The sequence below is a fragment of the Brienomyrus brachyistius genome, unplaced genomic scaffold, assembly GCF_023856365.1.
Source record: "Brienomyrus brachyistius isolate T26 unplaced genomic scaffold, BBRACH_0.4 scaffold75, whole genome shotgun sequence".
NCBI classification, from domain to species: domain Eukaryota; kingdom Metazoa; phylum Chordata; class Actinopteri; order Osteoglossiformes; family Mormyridae; genus Brienomyrus; species Brienomyrus brachyistius.
This window is the reverse complement of record NW_026042350.1, coordinates 208,241-225,588: the sequence shown is the minus strand read 5'-3', so window position 1 is coordinate 225,588 and position 17,348 is coordinate 208,241. Positions and strand designations below refer to the sequence as shown.

Sequence of the window (17,348 nt, the reverse complement as noted above, 5' to 3'; positions counted from 1 at the left end):
TTCGGCATAAGAGCGAAGGGAGATGCGCTTCCTGAGAGAGGAAGGCGCGGTGCAGCTGGATCCTGGGCAGCGGTTGGTTCACACGGATGCATTTAGCTAACTGGGGTGGCTTTCTGCCTGCAGCAGACACTCGAGAGGCGGCGGAAATCCGGCACCAATGGGGAACAGGGGTGTGTTTAGCTGAAATCGCGTCCAAACCTTGACATGCAGGAGACTGATAAATTGCCTGTCCCTGAGAGCCACCGCAGTCCCCTCCCCCCGCCCGTCCAGGTCATCCTGACCACAGGGCTGTTCTGATTGGCTGCTGGGCTGCCCGGGTACCTGCCCGGCCCGCTCAGGCCGCCGCCGTCGCCGGCTAGTTCCCTCCGCTTCCCCGAAGCTGGTAAGCATTAGCATCGCGCTAGCCTGCGGGCAGTGACCTCATCTCCAAACTAATGCCGCCGCATGTCGTGCACTGAGAAGGATTCGCTGGGGCCTCCTGCAAGATTCCCATTTGCTGGTGAGTTTGTCTGCACTGATTTTTTTTAGATTATGTACTAAAAAGATCTTCCATGATTGCACTAAAACAGGCTAAATTAAGTGTGGCTCAGTACCTCAGTGGGAGGTCCCCTTGCCTCGCACCCCCAGCAGTGAGTGGTTTGAGTCTCCCCTGGGCTCGATGTGCTGCTAAAACCGACTGCCTCCACCCTGTGCTGCGTATGTTTTCTCTGAGAACTCCGATCATCTCCTGCCGTTCGAAGACTAATTTGTGTCTCCAAACTGCTCTCTTTTTAGTATGAGCTGAATACGGCCTGCGATGGACTGCGCATGCCACTCGTGATATACCCCTAGTGATATGCCACTCGGGATATACCCCTCGGGATATAGCCCTGCCTTATGTCCTGTGCCACCTGGGATAGACTCCCTGTGACCCAATCTAGGATAAGCGATGGATGGATGGATGTGTCAATTGATGTACTAAATTAAATTCAAGATTGTTCTATGCCAGGGGTGACCCAGAAAGGGCCGCTGTATGTGCGGGTTATCGCTGCACCTCTCTAATTATATTACTAATTAGAGGACTGATTGGCTGAGGAATCCTCACACCTGGGTTTGAACAGCTGGCCTAAAGGTTATCCCAAAAACCTGCATACACACCAGCCTGTTCTATCCAGATTAGCTCCTGACCCAAGGAAATGAAATTAAATAAAAGGAAAAGATTTTAGCAAAATGAATAATTGATTTATTATTTAGTTGGCAGTTGTTTTTATCCAAAGCAGTGAGAAAACGTGGCATCAGAGGATCCCTGGAAGAACTGGGGTTTAAGAGTCTCACTCAAGGGCCCGACAGTGACATCATTCTGCCAGCTCTGGGATTTAAACCAGCAACCTTCCAAATACAGGCACAACATCCCAATCCCCCAAATCAGATATAATTAGATAACCTAAATGCATATTAGTTTTCAATGCATTATCCTGCAGTGTGCTGAGTTCAGCTGGATGGCCTCAGCGTTCAGGCATGGTGCTTTTTCACTGAAAACAATCTCTCTGACTCACACTGATTTTCATCTTTCAATCTCTCTGACTCCCACCGATTTTCATCTTTCAATCTCTCTGACTCCCACCGATTTTCATCTTCCAATCTCTCTGACTCCCACCGATTTTCATCTTCCAATCTCTCTGACTCCCACCGATTTTCATCTTTCAATCTCTCTGACTCCCACCGATTTTCATCTTCCAATCTCTCTGACTCCCACCGATTTTCATCTTTCAATCTCTCTGACTCCCACCGATTTTCATCTTCCAATCTCTCTGACTCCCACCGATTTTCATCTTCCAATCTCTCTGACTCCCACCGATTTTCATCTTTCAGTCTCTCTGACTCCCACCGATTTTCATCTTCCAGTCTCTCTGACTCCCACCGATTTTCATCTTTCAGTCTCTCTGACTCCCACCAATTTTCATCTTTCAATCTCTCTGACTCCCACCGATTTTCATCTTCCAATCTCTCTGACTCCCACCGATTTTCATCTTTCAGTCTCTCTCCTTCATGTACGAAATGTCTTCGCCCCCCCCAGCATCTTGGGGATGGCACAATTCCTTTTTTTGGCACAAATCTCTCAGGCCCAAACGCGGGTCACAGGAGGCTCAGCACGTGTTGTGAGATTAACGCCCGCCCCCCCCCCCCCCCAGATTAAAAACCCGAGTGCAGCTTAAATGTAGAGTAATGGCCTTTCTCGCTGCACATTCTCCGCCCCCACCTTCCTGTGCCCACCCCTTCATTTCTATTACCCTCCCTCTGCCAGGTCTAGGGACACCCCCCCCCCCACCCAGCCCCGCCCCCTGGTTCCCTCCTGCGGCACAGGTTAAGAGCGAGCGTGTGGGAGAGAGAGCACTGAGAGGCATGCTACGGAACGGTGCGAGATAGACGTGCTGCGGAGGAAGGGAGAGAAAGAGAAAAAGAATTCATCAAAGCAGAGTGAAGTGGAGCGTTAAGGGAGTCAGAGTGGAAAGAGAGTCAGAGTGGAAGCAAGTTGGAAGGAGAGGTGTACCGAAGCTGGGACCGGACTCTGAACCCCTGACTCAGCTTGGGACATTTTACTGGGACCAAACCTGTTCCCCGACCCCCCCTCAAAGTTTGTAATCCAAAGAGGTTCATGGATCCGTCAGTGCCGGCAGAGGTGGGGGGACAAGCGAAGGAGAGGAAGAAGATCCACTTTTCGGTGCCGGCCACACCGACACCCCCGTTGGACCCAAGGCAGGTGGAGATGGTGAGTGCCCGTGTGCATGTAAGCATGCCTGTGTTAGCGTGCGTGCTGATTGGACACGTCAAAGCCCAGCCCGCTGTGCAGGTCCCACTCACAGGCTGTCCCCCTCGAGCCGGATTCCTGGTTCCTGTTCCCTTGGCGACACGGGTCTTTTCTGCCCCCAGGTAACTCCTGCTCACTGTTTGCTCGCTGCGATCCTGTGTCTCAGTGCTTTTCCCCGTGGGGCAGTTAGCTAGTAGGTAATGATTAAATGAATCCTCATGTGTTTCTCCGTGTGCCTCGTATTCAGTTCGTTGACTGCCTCGTCCCCTCCATCCCCCAACCCCCCCCGTTACCTCAGCCCTCAGCTTTATTTATCTGTCGCTCTTGCTCAACTCAGCGGGGGTGGGGTCGTCGAGCCAGGAGTCGTGCGGGGCATCGTGTGCTGCGAGTCCGCCTGTTTGGAAGAGTGTCAAAGACTGTAGAACCTAGGACAGCGGATCAGGATGGCAGGCGAGGGGGACAGTTGGCTGGTTTCCGTCACAGCCTGCGTTGTGTTTACATACAGAGTGACACAAGAGGAAAAAGTACGTGTGAGAAAAGTCGCCGTTTCCTGTACCTCCCCCAGCAGAACTGTTGCACAACAGCATCACGATAAGTCCTCGTGAAGTGTCTGTCCAGGGCTGCCGTGCTGCCTCTAGCCGGCGATGGCCCGGCGACACGCCCTGCACCCTCCCCGCGAGCCTATCACAGCGTCTCTTGGTGACACACATCCATTTATTGCTCTCGTTAGATGCCCGGAACTTTTAACTTGATGCTATAAAGTAAGGCCACCGTCGCCATGGCAGCCGCTAATACTGATGCAGTATTTTTTTTTTTTTTTTTGTTATCGAGAAGTTCCGGTTTGGTGAGTTGGGGGCTGAGGTCTCTGGGTTGTCCGCGAGAAGACGCGTGACAGAGAGAGAGAGGAAGAGGTGAGAGAGGAAGATGAGAGATTAAGAGAGAGCAAACACGAGGTGCCCTTATGGAGGAAAACGGAGGAAGGAAGAAGGAAGAGGCTGCATTTAGGGCTAGATATGATCTATCCGATAAGTGCAGGGCCTCTGAGATTCAAGGGGAGGGGGTGCTGCCACTCCACCCCTCCTGAAACAGGGTTGCCCTTATAGACTGTCCCAAAGAGTCACACATATGCGCAAGGACCCACCCTCTCAATGTCGTGCCAAGACAGACCAATAGTATTGTAGACATGTGGTCCGGTCGTCCAATGAGGACAAAGCACCATGGTAACGGGAGGCTGATCCCAAGCATGTTTATAACAGCAAGGACAGGGAACTCCAGCAGTCTAAGGTGGAGGAGGAGGCTGTTCTCACTTGCCGCTCCTGGTCGACCCGCTACGGCCTGTTAGGGAAGTCCTGTCCCTGAAAGCGTTTTGACACACCGATCGTTCTACATGCTTCCACGTTCAGACGAAGCACCTGCTTCTGTCCATATAGGACACAAAACCCAGTGTACGTTTGTAATGTGTGTTTTTATCACAAACCATGCTGCAGCTATGTAAATAATAACTTCTCTCATAGTTGAGTGGTTCACAGTGTCACCTGCAAGGTCACCCGCATCCTCTGTGTGTTTGTTGCCTCTGTTTCATTTTCCTTTTTTAATCGCAGAGGAACGCCGAGTGTTTTTCCACCTGGGGATCCATTTCTCTCTGGCTACCTCTCGGCATATTCATCCACGCGGGCTTGGCTCAGCCGCTTCAGGCTGCATTTCACCGTCCGCGTGGGTAATCGCTGGTGCGAGCGATCAGAATCGGGCCGGTCTTAACTGCTGATACTGCATTTATCCGGGGTCCTCGGTGATGAGCTTCGGTTTGAGAGTTAATTTACGGTGGTGGGGAAAAGCCCAGGGTCCGTCAGCACGAGATAAATAACGTTTCTGTGACATTTCCGCAGTGTCGTCAAACAGTCTGCAATATATGGTACAGTTTGAGTCAGAAAGTGACTTTGTTTCCTAGGCAACAGGCAGGGGCATATTAATACAGTCAAAGCCCCCCCCCCCCCCACCATTTTCTGTTTTCTACAATGGTGTCGATTTCGACCGGGGATGGGAGGCCGACACAGAGAACTGACTTACTGATGGACTTTGGCTTTGACTATGGCTCTAGTTTACACCGTGATCCTTCCTGCTTTCTATTTATTTATTTTTGATTAATTTTAGCCTCCCCTCTTCTATTCTCACCTGGCTTCCTTCCTTCCTTCCTTCCTTTTTTTCCCTGCCTTTTTGAATTACAGACGCTCCCAGGGTTACGGTGGTCTGCGTTACGGTATTTCGACTTCACGACGGACACGATTACTCAACGGATTACTTGAGATATTCAACACTTGATTATAAAATAGGCTTTGTGGTAACGATTTTGCCCAGCTGTAGGCTAATGTAGGTGTGCTAAGCATGTGAAAGTAGGCTAAGCTAGGCTATGACGTTAGGTTAGGTGCACCGTATTAAAATACATTTTCACTTTATGATATTTTCACCTTACGATAAATTTATTGGAATGTAACCCCATCATGAGCCAGGGAGTGTCTGTATTCTGTATAAACAATGTAAATGATGAATACTTCACTTGCCGTACGCCTTAGTACAGGAACATTGGGATGCTTCTCTTTGCCTACACCATCTTGCTCTCCATAGCTTGGGGGGGGGGGTCATTGTGCAGCACCCTTGGCTCAATGGTCCACAGACACGTGACTGTTCTGTGAAGGTCAAGGCTCAAACCCGTGATCCTCTGATCTCAGGCACTCACTGCCCCATCCATTAACACCAAGATGCTGTTGGGGTACACTAGGGATTTAGTTGTACAGTAATATATTACAACATACCTATGTAAGCACCTTGGGGCAATTTTGCTGTGAAAGGCAGTATATACAAATAAACTGAATGAAATAATGGTTGTTATAAACAGTGGCCCCTGGACTTCAGCTCAGGTAAACCTGTGCGTTGAAGCCCCCCCTGACAACTGATTGTGTTCAGTTCAAATACTTAGAGCAAGAATGTGGTTTTGGCAAATCATTTTTTCCATCATTTCGAGATCACAAGTATCTCAACAGTTTATCTGATAATATCTGATCTCTGCACCACTAAGCTGATTATAGTCGTAAGTTCCACATACCTATTTACCTCATCTGCGGATGGATTAAATAAAGACAAACATAATCATCTCCGTAAGAGCTGCACTCAGTTTAAAGAACAAGCTAAACAGTAATTGCCCTCCCTGAGTCATTGAGCTCACCTGCTCGCTCGCTGCCAGAGCGTGTTTGTGGACAAACACAGAAGAGAGGTGGCACTGTGTCTGTGCCGCTATCGCCAGACAGTCTCAAGGCAGGTGCCGGCCTCTCCAGGGGTTAGCTGCCCCTCATTACGACGGGCACCTGGGTACGGTCCCCCTTCTCCCACGGACGCCCATACCAGGTGTGGCCCGGAGAGGGCCGATGAGGTAATGTGAATCTGCCGGCATTGCCCTGTGACCCCTCCTGTGTGTCAGTGCTGTCCTGCAGTCTCTTCAGGGGCAGACTGGTAGCCGGGGCAGTTGCCTCAGGGCTGGCCCCCGACAGCAACAATGAGAGAACCCCCCTACCCACATCCCTGCAAATGTCACGTGTGCACAAAACATTCAGGAGGATATAGGCACTTATGTCATGCATGTTACATAACTCCATGCTACTTTTATATCTCGCATTTTTATTTGTACAATCTCATTATGGTGAGAGTCATAAAACATAAAAAATTTCGGCCAATACTTGAACAATTTTGAAATGTAGTAGTTTGTAGTGTTTTGTAGTCAAACTCTTGTCTAGGTGTGTATTTAATGAAAAAAAGCTTGTTTGTGGAATTTGCTAACTATTGCAGTGCATGATGGGTATGATATTTGAAGGCTACTTAAATTTTATCATCTGCAAATGGCGTAGGCGGGCCCTAGGTGTGAATTTCTCTCCCTCCCTCATTGCTGTCCTGCAGTCTCTCTCTCTCTCTCTCTCTCTCTCTACCGCTCTCAGTGCTGTCTTGCAGTCTCTCTCTCTCCCTCTCCCTCAGTGCTGTCCTGGAGTCTCTCTCTCTCTCCCTCCCTCCTTCAGTGCTGTCCTACAATCTCTCTCCCCTTCCCTCAGTGATGTCCTGCAGTCTTTCTCTCCCCTTCCCTTATTGCTATCCTGCAGTCTCTCTCCCTCTCCCATTGCTGTCCTGCAGTCTCTCTCCCTTTCCCTCAGTGCTGTCATGTGCAGGCTGCAGAAGTGTAGTACCACTCTGTATGTTGATGTGGGCGATATGGGCCTTCACTCTGTATATTGATTTGGGTCTTTGCTCCGTATGTTGAGGTGGGCCTTCACTCTGTATGGGCCTTCGCTCCATATGTTGACGTTGACACAGCAGCCACTCAGTGTCATCATACAGTGTTTGTTAGGCTCCTGCACACATTTACTTTAAAAATTAAATGGTATACACATTCCTACGTGTCACACTGCTCTGGAGTGACGTCAGCTTCCAGAAACCATTAGCACTTTTGATATGTTATTTTTGTTTTCATGTGAGCAGTGAATTTCGTTGTTTGCTTGAAGTTTACCAAACTTTAGCTTTGTATTTGTTAACCTTTCTTGCAAAAGACTTGTGTACACATATGTTGTGTCAATTGTGTGTAGATTAAATGTAAATGAGTGGACGGTCACCTACAAAGTTATGAATACACGTGTGTGTGTGTGTGTGTGTGTGTGTGTGTGTGTGTGTGTGTGTGTGTGTCTTTGGAGATACTCAATGGAGAGGGAGGTAGATTGGGTATGTAATAGCAAGACAAGTTACTGTCCATGTTTGTACATTGATGTGTGTGTTTATGTGTGAAGGAGACATGGATTTGTGGTGGGTAAATGATAGTAAAAGCAGCCTTAAGAAGAGTGTGTATGTGTGTGTATGTGTGTGTTTGTAATTATTACATTGTGGGGGACCAAATTTCCCCACATTGTGATAAAAACTTGTGACTTTTTTTTTACCTTGTGGGGACAAAGATACGAAAAACATGTGTGAGCCGAGTTTCCGGACCCTGAGTTGCATTCATACGGGGCCGAGCCGCCGAGGATTCTGGGTGACGCCACCGGGGCCGGGTGTGTGGCTCTTAATTGCTTCCATCCAGCAAGTTCTCTCTTCTAAAAACCAAAGTGGCCATCGCTGCGTGCGGATCGGCGCGGATCGCGGTGTCAGCGGCCCGGGGTGGATGGGGCTGCGGTGGACATGCACACAAACGGCGTGAATAACACGTGACGTACGGGGCGGTTGTGGACTGCCGGCCTCGGAACGGGCGATTCAAAGGTACTCTGATATCCCCGGGTTCATCAGGATGGGGCCGTAGGGTGTATTCACAAGCCCGATGTGTCCAGAGGGCAGAGTACGAGCAGGGTTACTGCTAACAGGCTGATAGGAGTCTGTCTGGGCCCACAGCCATGTGGCCAAGAATGTTTACGTGGAAAGTTTATATTGACTTGGGGGGGGCTGTGTCAAAAAGCTTAATCATGTTGTCCCTCCCCCCCCACCACACATTACTAAGTTTTTCTAAATATAGAAACTGCAGGACGCCCCCGCCAGCTTTTTAATTTACACGCTTTCACTTTCTTCAAACCCCCTTTTACCTCCAGAATCATTTCCGGGCCGGGGAGGCTCAGAGAAACATTTCCACACCACTGCAGTTCTGTTTTTGCACTTGCGGCCGCCCTGCTGTTTGGTCTAACAGGTCTGGCCGTTGTCCTTTGACCTCTCTAATTAATAAGACGTTTCCTGCCACTGAACTGCCACCGCAGCAGGTTTGCAATAGACGACAACATTTTAGACGTTATAATGATTAGCAGCATAACCGAACTTCTTGACCTGTTTGTGTGTGTGTGTTCAGTTGCAGCCACGTGATCTGCAGTAGTAAGCTGCTGCTACCCCCCACTGCACTACTGAGTGCATTTCCTTATAAAGTAAAATTATATAATGAATAATTAATTTTATTTGGTTTTAAAATAACAGGAATAGGAGGAGTCATCTGGTTTTCATTTCTTTTGGTGGAATGTATCGCCGCGACATCTAAACACCAATAATACTCCTGCTATGTTACTTCATTAAAGTAAGGAGTGGACGTCTCCCCAGCTAACCCCCAAATCCCCCCCCCCCCCCTACCATCTGATCCCAGTGGATTGGCCTGTTGTCAGCTCTGGGAGAGAACTTTGGCCACCATCTAAACATCCACGTCAGGGCTGCCCAGCTGTCGCCTGAAGATGTTTGTTCCGGCCAGGCTCCCAGCTAGCCAACTAATCACCACCATGACTGAACTCATTCTGAGGTCTATATAAATATATTTTTTACATGCTGACCTGCGCATGGACTCCATCCAATGGCATTGTCGCTGATCCGCTGCTTGATTCTGATCGGATTTTTAAGTAGCGCGGTGCGTGTTCGAGGCGCGAATCTACGGTAAAAGGAGTAGAGTAATGAAAGCAGTAATGGTCGTCTTGTTTGCCTCCAGGGTTGCCGGTGACATTCGCACGTTTTCCCACCTTCCTGTGGTTTTCAATCACTGTCTGCGTGTGTGTGTGTGTGCGTATCCACGCTTCCAATGACAGGCTCCAGACCCACGGCGTTCTCGAAGGTGGACGGACGGGCTTGAGGGAGCACAGCCTACATTCCAAGCCTTGCCGAGTCATTCCGGGGCATGTGGCTGCGGTGTCAAGATGACGACTTGGCTGTTTGCTTTGCGTTTCCGCCAACTCCACCTGTTGGATCCAGCTTAATAGTAACAGGAAGCTAGCAGGCTAGGCGCAGTCCGTTCTGGAACTTTCTGTTCTTTGCATGCTACGTCCCATTCTGTTTTGCTAGCTGTACAGCTCAGACCAAGGTCAGTAGCCGTAAACATGCTACAACAGAGATTATCTTTAACATTTAGCACAATATTACTTAGCTCATGGCTGATGGTTTATTTGTCGTCGTATCTGTTGACGTTGGCTGTATCTTCTGCGCTGACTGTCCCATCGACCTCGGATGGTGAAAATTGGACAGTCAGATACGGTCCTTGTGATTGACGGCCCTGTAGTCCTGCCCTGCTCACTTCCCTATGTGATTTTTCCAGGCTAACAGATTGGGAACGTGACCCGGCCCTCACTACTAGCAACCGATAGGTTCCCGCACCCCTGAGACACAATAGGGTTGGCTACTTCGTCCCAGCAGAACAGCAACAATGTCCAGGTTCACGGCCATTATGACAGGTCTTAGCTCAGTCACCTGGTAGCATTGAATCAGTCATTTCAGATGTTCTTTTGCGATCAACATGGCCTCTCCGGTTCAGCACTGAAGCAGCAAGGACCGAATTTTACTTCAAAGTCCTGCGGAGAACCTAGCATAGAGAAAGTAGCATAACTAGGTACAGCTGAGATGCTAATGAAGGAAGCTGCACAGCTCTATTTAGCCAGTAGGCTAACGGACAAAAAAAGCATGACTGCATACAGTCGTCTTGCTAATAAAGGGAACGGCTTCGTATCACCATCATCTTCATGCTAATAACCTAAATAGCGTAGCAGCATGTAGCCAAAGTGCTACTAAATATAACAGTGGGTGAATTTACTGGCAGATCAGAGATGGATCAGGGCAAAGCAGGCCAGAGGAGCAGAAGAATAATTAGGGAAGAGGGAGGGAAAAAAAACACAAATTGTAGCATAAGCCAGACACCAGATCAGAGAGATTAGAGAGGAAGGAACCAGCTGGATATTGATGGGGCTAAGAGGGTAAAGTGAATAAATATGATAGTGGATCAAAATCCACTGTACATGCTGCTCCCCCCGTTTTAAAAAAATTGGTTAAATGTGGAGCGATCTTCAGATGCGCAACGAAGTGACGAGGCGGACTGGGATAACGAGGCTGACGGGGGCCGTAGATCCGGGACCTGCTGGTGCCAGTTGGACCCGCTGGGTGGATAGGAGGCCTGGGCGGGGGCACCTCTCTCGGGGGGAGCCTTCAGATCTCCTTTAATCCATCCTACTGCCTCCCTTTATAGGCCAGTGGGGCTGTGCGGAGCAGCCGGACAGCTTAGGAGCAGAATGTGAAACGTAGGGACTGAAAAGGCACGAGGTCCAGTGAAAACACGAGAAAAGCAAAAAGGGGGGGGGGGGGGCGGGGGAGTACGAGGGCCACATCCAAGTGGACGTTCTGAAGGCCTGTAGCTCCAGGATGCCGATACGGGGGCAGATCCGAGCTCCTCAGACGCTCCTTTGTACCAGCTGCTGTTTGGCAGGTGAGCTTCTCCCTCCTCCAGCAGGGTCCCGCAGCAGCCGGCAGGGAGGCACTGACTGAACCCTCTGTCTCTAATCTCGCAGCCTTATCTCTGTCCCGCCCCGGATATCTGACTGTCTTCTTCACTGCTGCCTCCTGACTTTATTTATGCTATATTTGCACAAGCAGTGCTGACATTTCAATCCTTATTGCACATTATTTTAGATACATGATTTTGGACAGTGCATGATTATTTGTGTATATTCTGTAAATGCTGCGTACTGCAGATTGTTTGTACGCTATATATTTGTCTTTATTGCTATTTTACTTTCATCACTATCATTATTTTCTCTGCACTGGTGAAGGTCGAGGTTCGATTTTATTTTTATATCCTCTGTCTGTATATCCTTGCTGCTGGACTGCTGAACCTTCTCCCACTCAACTAAGATAGATGCCACAGGCTGTAATTTTGGTGTTAATGACCCCCCCCCCACCCCCCCGATGTGGCATTAGCGTCAGCAGAGCTACGGCCTGCGTGCCCCGGCTCGTACAGGGCGCCTTCGCTGATCGGGACTCAGATCTGCAGATCGGTGGTCTGTCAGCCTTTGGGGGGCCTTTATAAGAAGAGCTTCAACCAGTATGAACTTATTTCCAGCCTTTAGGATACCCTGGGGGGGGCAGTAACTGATTTCCAGTTTTGAACCAGTAAGGAGACCCATGTCTGTCTGTCTCTGTCTCTCTCTCATTGTATATGTGTGTGTATAATTAAAAATAGTGGGGGGGGGCTTTTGACACTAACCCCTCTCTTCAGTGGATTTCTGTCCAGCTGACCTCAAGAGAACTTGAATCTGACCAGGACTTGACATGCTGCCAAGACATTTTACAGTATTTGGCTTTGCAGGACTGTTTGTACAAAATTATGTATTTATTTTAGCTTTTAAGTAGCAGCACAGTGGAAAACGTTAGAATCGTTTAATTGGGAGGTTACTCTAACAGGTCCTGGCTGACAGTATTGACATGACAGGTCCATAAAAAAGACCCAAATGGTTTACGGTGCCATAATTACTGTGATACTCTGTGCATACAGACCCACATGATGTTGAATGGGAGGCTCTGGTTGTAGGATGGAGATGAGTTTTAGATTTAAGTGTGGGGGGAGACACAAGAACACAAAACAGGCATTGAGTTTAGGGAAGGGCAGCTTGTTCTGAGGGTTGGGGGGGGGCGGAGTCTGTTCTGTACACTAGTAACTGTGTTCAGATGACTTTTCCCTGCCCAAGGACGTCCACACCCCCCCCCCCACCCTTCCAGATGAACATATCTTCATGAGCACGTGTCTTACGGAATCCAAACTGTCAGTGGGGGGGGGGGGGGCAGGTTGGTGACTGGTGACCAGGTAACGTTAAGAATGCAGTGATGAACGATCACGAAAAAAAATCACCTCCAAATAATTGAATGTAAATCGGTAAGAAAAGGTTATATCTCAGTTTTTCAAAGACAAGCAGACAAATAGACATGATTTTATGCCCAACCCCCCCCCCCTCCACCATGGCCCCTCTTTGCTGTGTCCCGCAGTCCATGGTCTGCTTCTCCAGAACTCGTGCTGTCGTTACTCATCCTCGAAATGCCGGTCTGGCTTTGATGGCCAAGCCGGTGCCGTGCGGTAATGAATGCCTTGCCGGTAACGAATGCCGTGCTGCGGCTTTTTCGGAGGTGGTACGTAGGGACGGGCCGTGGCGTCCGCGGGCTCCGCGGTAGCTGGGCCTTTTCCTCGCGCTCGAAAACACTTCTGCTGCCAAAAACAGCAGAACAGCTGGAGCCAGGCAAAATGAAACGTGGCTTTATGCGCGGATGCGTGAGAGCATGGAATAAGCCGCCACACGGGAATAATCTCTCCTCCGGCATGCCAGCGTTCCCAGAAATGCCGGAATCACAGTCGCACTTATGCAACCTGGAAGTGGGCCGATCCGGGCTGGAAAATTATGGGGGGGGGGGGGGGTTGCGTCATCTGGCACCTTACCCCCTCGCAGTCAGTGGCCATCGCCCAAACAACGGTCTGTGTGTGTGACCCCCAGCCTGTCCCCACCCTCCTCGTTAATGACGCCCCCTGTGTCTCTGTGTGAGCAGGATGGAGTGAATTGGATAAGATCGACTCATTAGCGGGAGCATGAAGCTGCTCTTTCACAAAGCGGCAAGTAAAGAAAGGGGTCTTTGACCGGCCCGGGGACCTGCCAGTGGAGCCCCCCCCAGAGCCTGTCAGCAATCATAAAGATAAATGACCATGGGTCCCCGTTTGACGGACAGTAGGCAGACTCTAAATACAAAAACCGTGCCAATACCCGCAATTAGTCCCGTCTGTCACCGCGAGCTGAACACGTGAATCACACAGTCAGACGTGAGCGTAAACAAGCCGGTGCGTAAACAAGCCGGTGCGTAAACAAGGGCTCAAACTACACACACAAACACCTACGCTGCCTTTTAGGATTAATCGCACCTCTGGGACGATGTGAAGAGCGTTATTGCGCCGTCCCCATCGGGCAGGGCTGCTGCGGCCGCTTTCAGGGGCGTGTTCTGGCCGGTGGGGGGTGTTTTTCCCGTGGGAAAAGGTGACTTTTCCCATGAGGTGTGGGGCTCAGACTCTTCTCAGTGGTAGGTGGAGAAATGTCAGACTGACTACTGTAAGGAGCTTCTACCATGACATCAGGCAGAAGATGCGGGCAGCGGGATGAAAGGAGAAGGTCTGTAAAGAATAGGCTGTGGAGACAACAGACTGTTGGCGTATGGTGATGAAACAAAATACGCTTTTAAATAAAAAGGCTTTGAAAAACCTCTCAAAAAAAGTCAAAAAAACCTCTTCAGGAGGGGAGAAAAATATAATTGTTGCTGGAGGATAAAGGTGTGCAGGAAAAAAATGGAGAGATGATGTAAAAGAGAAGCAGCATGAAAGGTTCTCCCAGCTGTCAAAATTTTGTACAACCAACGCAAACATTCCATGTTTCTTTAGTTAAAAATTTTGGTTAAAAAAAGCCTCCGAACTGCGATACCACAGTGTTTGATCAATTGCTGTGGACCCCGACACCCGAACCTGAGAGCAGGGCTGGACCGAATGGGCTGTGGTCGGCATCGTGAGGGCGCCGCCCCCCTCAGAAGATTCCTGGTCCTCATCTTCCCCTGGTCCCTTCAGTCCCATCTTGGTTCTTAAAAGCAGGACTTTAGTCGGGGGTGGGGGGTGATTTTAAGGAATTTTAAGGGTGGGAGCATAAGAGAGGCCATAATTCATACAGAGGGGGCAACCTTATCATTAACCAATGATTTGTTTGGGATTAGTGAGTGGCAGAGGTGGTGGCGTTCCGTCAGCCAATCGGCTTCCAGCATTGGCCGGTGCCCCTGTGACCCCGCCCTTGTATACACCCCCCTCTTCATTAAGGTATCTAAGATACAAATGGCTGCCTCATGCTGTTGGCTTTCTGTCTTTTCTGTCCCCGTTCTCAGATTCGACGCCGACGGCCCACCCCCGCCACCCTCTTCAGAGTGACAGAACAGCCGTCCCCAGACGATGAGCTCACCACACACCAGGTTGATGGACGTCCCCCCCCCGCCCCCCACCTTCGTCATGTTCCATCGAATTCAAGCAGCTGAACCATCTCCAGCAATAGCATAGAGCATTTACATCCTATAACCAGGGGTGATTCAGGGTTTATTCAAGGTGGGAGGGCATAAGTGGGCCCTTAATTCATATAGAGACCCCCAACCTTGCCATTAGCCAATGGTATGTTTAGGATTGGTGAGTGACAGGGGAGAGGGCACTATGGGGGCCAATCAGCTTTCAGCTGGGCCCGCCTTGATATACTGTATGCCCCTGCCTGTAACTTCTTAAAACTCCCATTTTGGCTGGAAGCCAATCAGATCCTCTCCCTAACAGCATTTACACAGTTAACAAGAACAGGTTTATTCTACACACTACCAAAAGCTCACAGAAAAACCAACAAAGGGCACCTTTAAAACAGGCCTGAAACATCCACCTTGTGTCCAGTCCCAAACACAGTCCTCGCCTTTGTAACCACGCCGTACTGCGGCTGTCTGCTTGTGTTTCTGCAGTGGGTTGTGGGAGAGAACGGCGTACTGAAGCCGAAGAGAGTCGTCCCCGGGGTTTACCAGCCCCCTTCACTCAAAGGTGCTTGTCCCAGTATTAGAAAAGAGGGATGTCGGGGGGTGGGGGGGGTGTGTGCTTGTGCACGTAGAGCGAATCTCTACAGGGACCGGATTTGTACGACTTTTCCCATAATGCCTTAGGAGCGGCTGGGACAGCTTGTGTCTCTGAATCCCGGCTGATTATCCACGGACGTGGCACAGTTCTGGGTCTGTTCTCAGATGCGGGACACTGAAGGATTTTATGGAAGTTAGTACAGGGCCAGTGGGACATCCGTGCAAATTTAGGGCGTGTGTGCATGCGTGTGTGTGCATTTGAGCCTTACCGACGAACCGGCCTAGCCTTTGCCTAGTATCTTACCAGGCTTCTCTTCTGTGTTTTGCTTCTTGACTCTGTGTGTGTTCCTGGGGGGGGGTGGGGGGTAGCAGAGGATTAGAGGTAACAACAGATGTGCAGGGAGTGTAATGCTGGACAGCTATGGATCATCCAGGATTACACCACAGCTGGGCCCCGGCCGCCTTCCCCACCCTCGCAGACCTGAGCAAGCGGGCCTCCACGCTCACATGCACGGCCTGCATTTGTAAACATGCGTCGCCGCCGTAAAACAGCGTGACTGCGGAAAGCGACTCTCCACACCTCAGTAACGACCACACAAGAGGCAAGCGTCGGAGAGCAAGTTATATAAGTTTGCTACCATCTTCTGGGAAGCAGTAATCTGCAAGTTACGCAACATTTGTCCCTCCTACGTCCCTGACAGGCTTCCTCGTTACTTTCTGAACATCATAATTCTCTCCATCACAACCTGTAACGCTCGCCTCTCCCACCCCTACTGGAGGAGTGGAGAACTGCATTGTCCTAACATCAAGGGGCCAAGTGATATGGGGCAAAATAATCCACACAGACACAAACGTGAACCAGTAGGGGAGAGAGACTCCCCAGTCAGAAATCCTTAGTGTCAGAAGAGAAAGCTGGTGCTGATTGCACATTAAACCCTATTTCTGATTGACATACAATAAAAGCCACAGCTGATGTTGTTCGCAACCAAAAGACAGTCATTGTGCATGGAAGCAAAAGCCTGGTAAACATGAACCCCAACCCAACCCCCGTTTATCCCTGTGTGTGCGTCTGCATGTGTGTGTGTCTGGGTACAGCTGTGCAGAGGATGGCTCAAGCTCACATGCAGAACCTGGGCATCTGCCCACCCTTGGAGGATCCCTCTGAGGGGGACGAGAGCGAGGATCGCCTTTGGCTGGGGGAGGAGGGAGATGAGAGGCAGGAGGTGCTGGTCCAGGTGCCCGGTGAGCGACGCTGCCAAAGGCCGTCCTGATCACCCCACGGTGATGTCGCTTCGCTACTCTATACACTAACGTACTGACATGATGATGACGGTGACACAGAGAGGCAGACAGTTACTGATACGGGATATGTGAACAATAACAACCTCACAAATTACCCATAATGCTTGCTACACTGTCTCTGTAGTGTCCCTCGTAAGTCTTCAGTGTTTACGGAAACACAATGACGGTCATGCAAAGACAGAAACAAATGATGTCATTGTGCACAGGCCTACGGGGCTTAACTGGCTGTTCAGAGAGCTCCAATCAGAACCCGTCAAAAGAATCCCGACACGCCCCTCCTTCCTGTCTTCCCAGAACGCCAGGCAGAGACAGGCTCCTCAGACAGCCAATCGGAATGGCAGCTGAGGCCAGGGATCGCTGCAGAGCTGGGCGACGGCACCAAGCGGGGAGACGATGGAGCGGAAGATGAGGATGAGGAGGGGGACGGGGAGCAGGAAGAAGACAGAAGAGGAAGGGGGACTGATTGAGAGGGGAGGGTGGATTGGAGCTGGGGGGGGGGGGTGATCAATGTCCTGACATAGCTAGGGAGGTGGGGAAAGGTTCATAGAGTTTGAAATTTGGCTGCCACACCAACCTGAAACTGAAATACAGAACACGTCCTTCCTTTTTTCCTGAAGCAGAATGTCAGATGTGTTTTTTTTTTACTCCCAGAATGTTTTCCTCCTTTCATGTAAAATATATATTTTTGTGGGGGACATTTAAACGAAGAACAGGACAGCAGGATCTTCAGGAGAAGCTCTGGAGGCCTGCAGCCTGTTCCCGAAGCCTTGGGTGTTCCGAGAATGTCGACACGCCCTGAGACTGTTGCAGGTTAACCTGCCTCTGGGTTAATATAATATCA

At 50.0% G+C, this 17,348-nt stretch overlaps 1 protein-coding gene across 1 annotated transcript; it reads left to right on the top strand.

Annotated features, from left to right (window-relative positions):
• Nucleotides 1-2,329: 2,329 nt before the first annotated feature.
• Nucleotides 2,330-16,990, top strand: ppp1r1b (protein phosphatase 1, regulatory (inhibitor) subunit 1B). Its single transcript, XM_049003181.1, has 5 exons — nucleotides 2,330-2,749; nucleotides 14,492-14,575; nucleotides 15,098-15,173; nucleotides 16,301-16,447; nucleotides 16,802-16,990. Exons 1-5 carry the CDS (start codon nucleotides 2,636-2,638, stop codon nucleotides 16,972-16,974), a joined length of 594 nt encoding a protein of 197 aa, XP_048859138.1. The 5' UTR covers nucleotides 2,330-2,635; the 3' UTR covers nucleotides 16,975-16,990.
• Nucleotides 16,991-17,348: the final 358 nt, after the last annotated feature.

Excerpts from the sequence above, each read along its gene's own strand:
- ppp1r1b (XM_049003181.1), top strand. The coding sequence starts at position 2,636 with ATGGATCCGTCAGTGCCGGCAGAGGTGGGGGGACAAGCGAAGGAGAGG. Across the intron at positions 2,750-14,491 it reads ACCCAAGGCAGGTGGAGATG|ATTCGACGCCGACGGCCCAC; the intron begins GTGAGTGCCCGT and ends CCCCGTTCTCAG. Across the intron at positions 15,174-16,300 it reads CCAGCCCCCTTCACTCAAAG|CTGTGCAGAGGATGGCTCAA; the intron begins GTGCTTGTCCCA and ends GTCTGGGTACAG.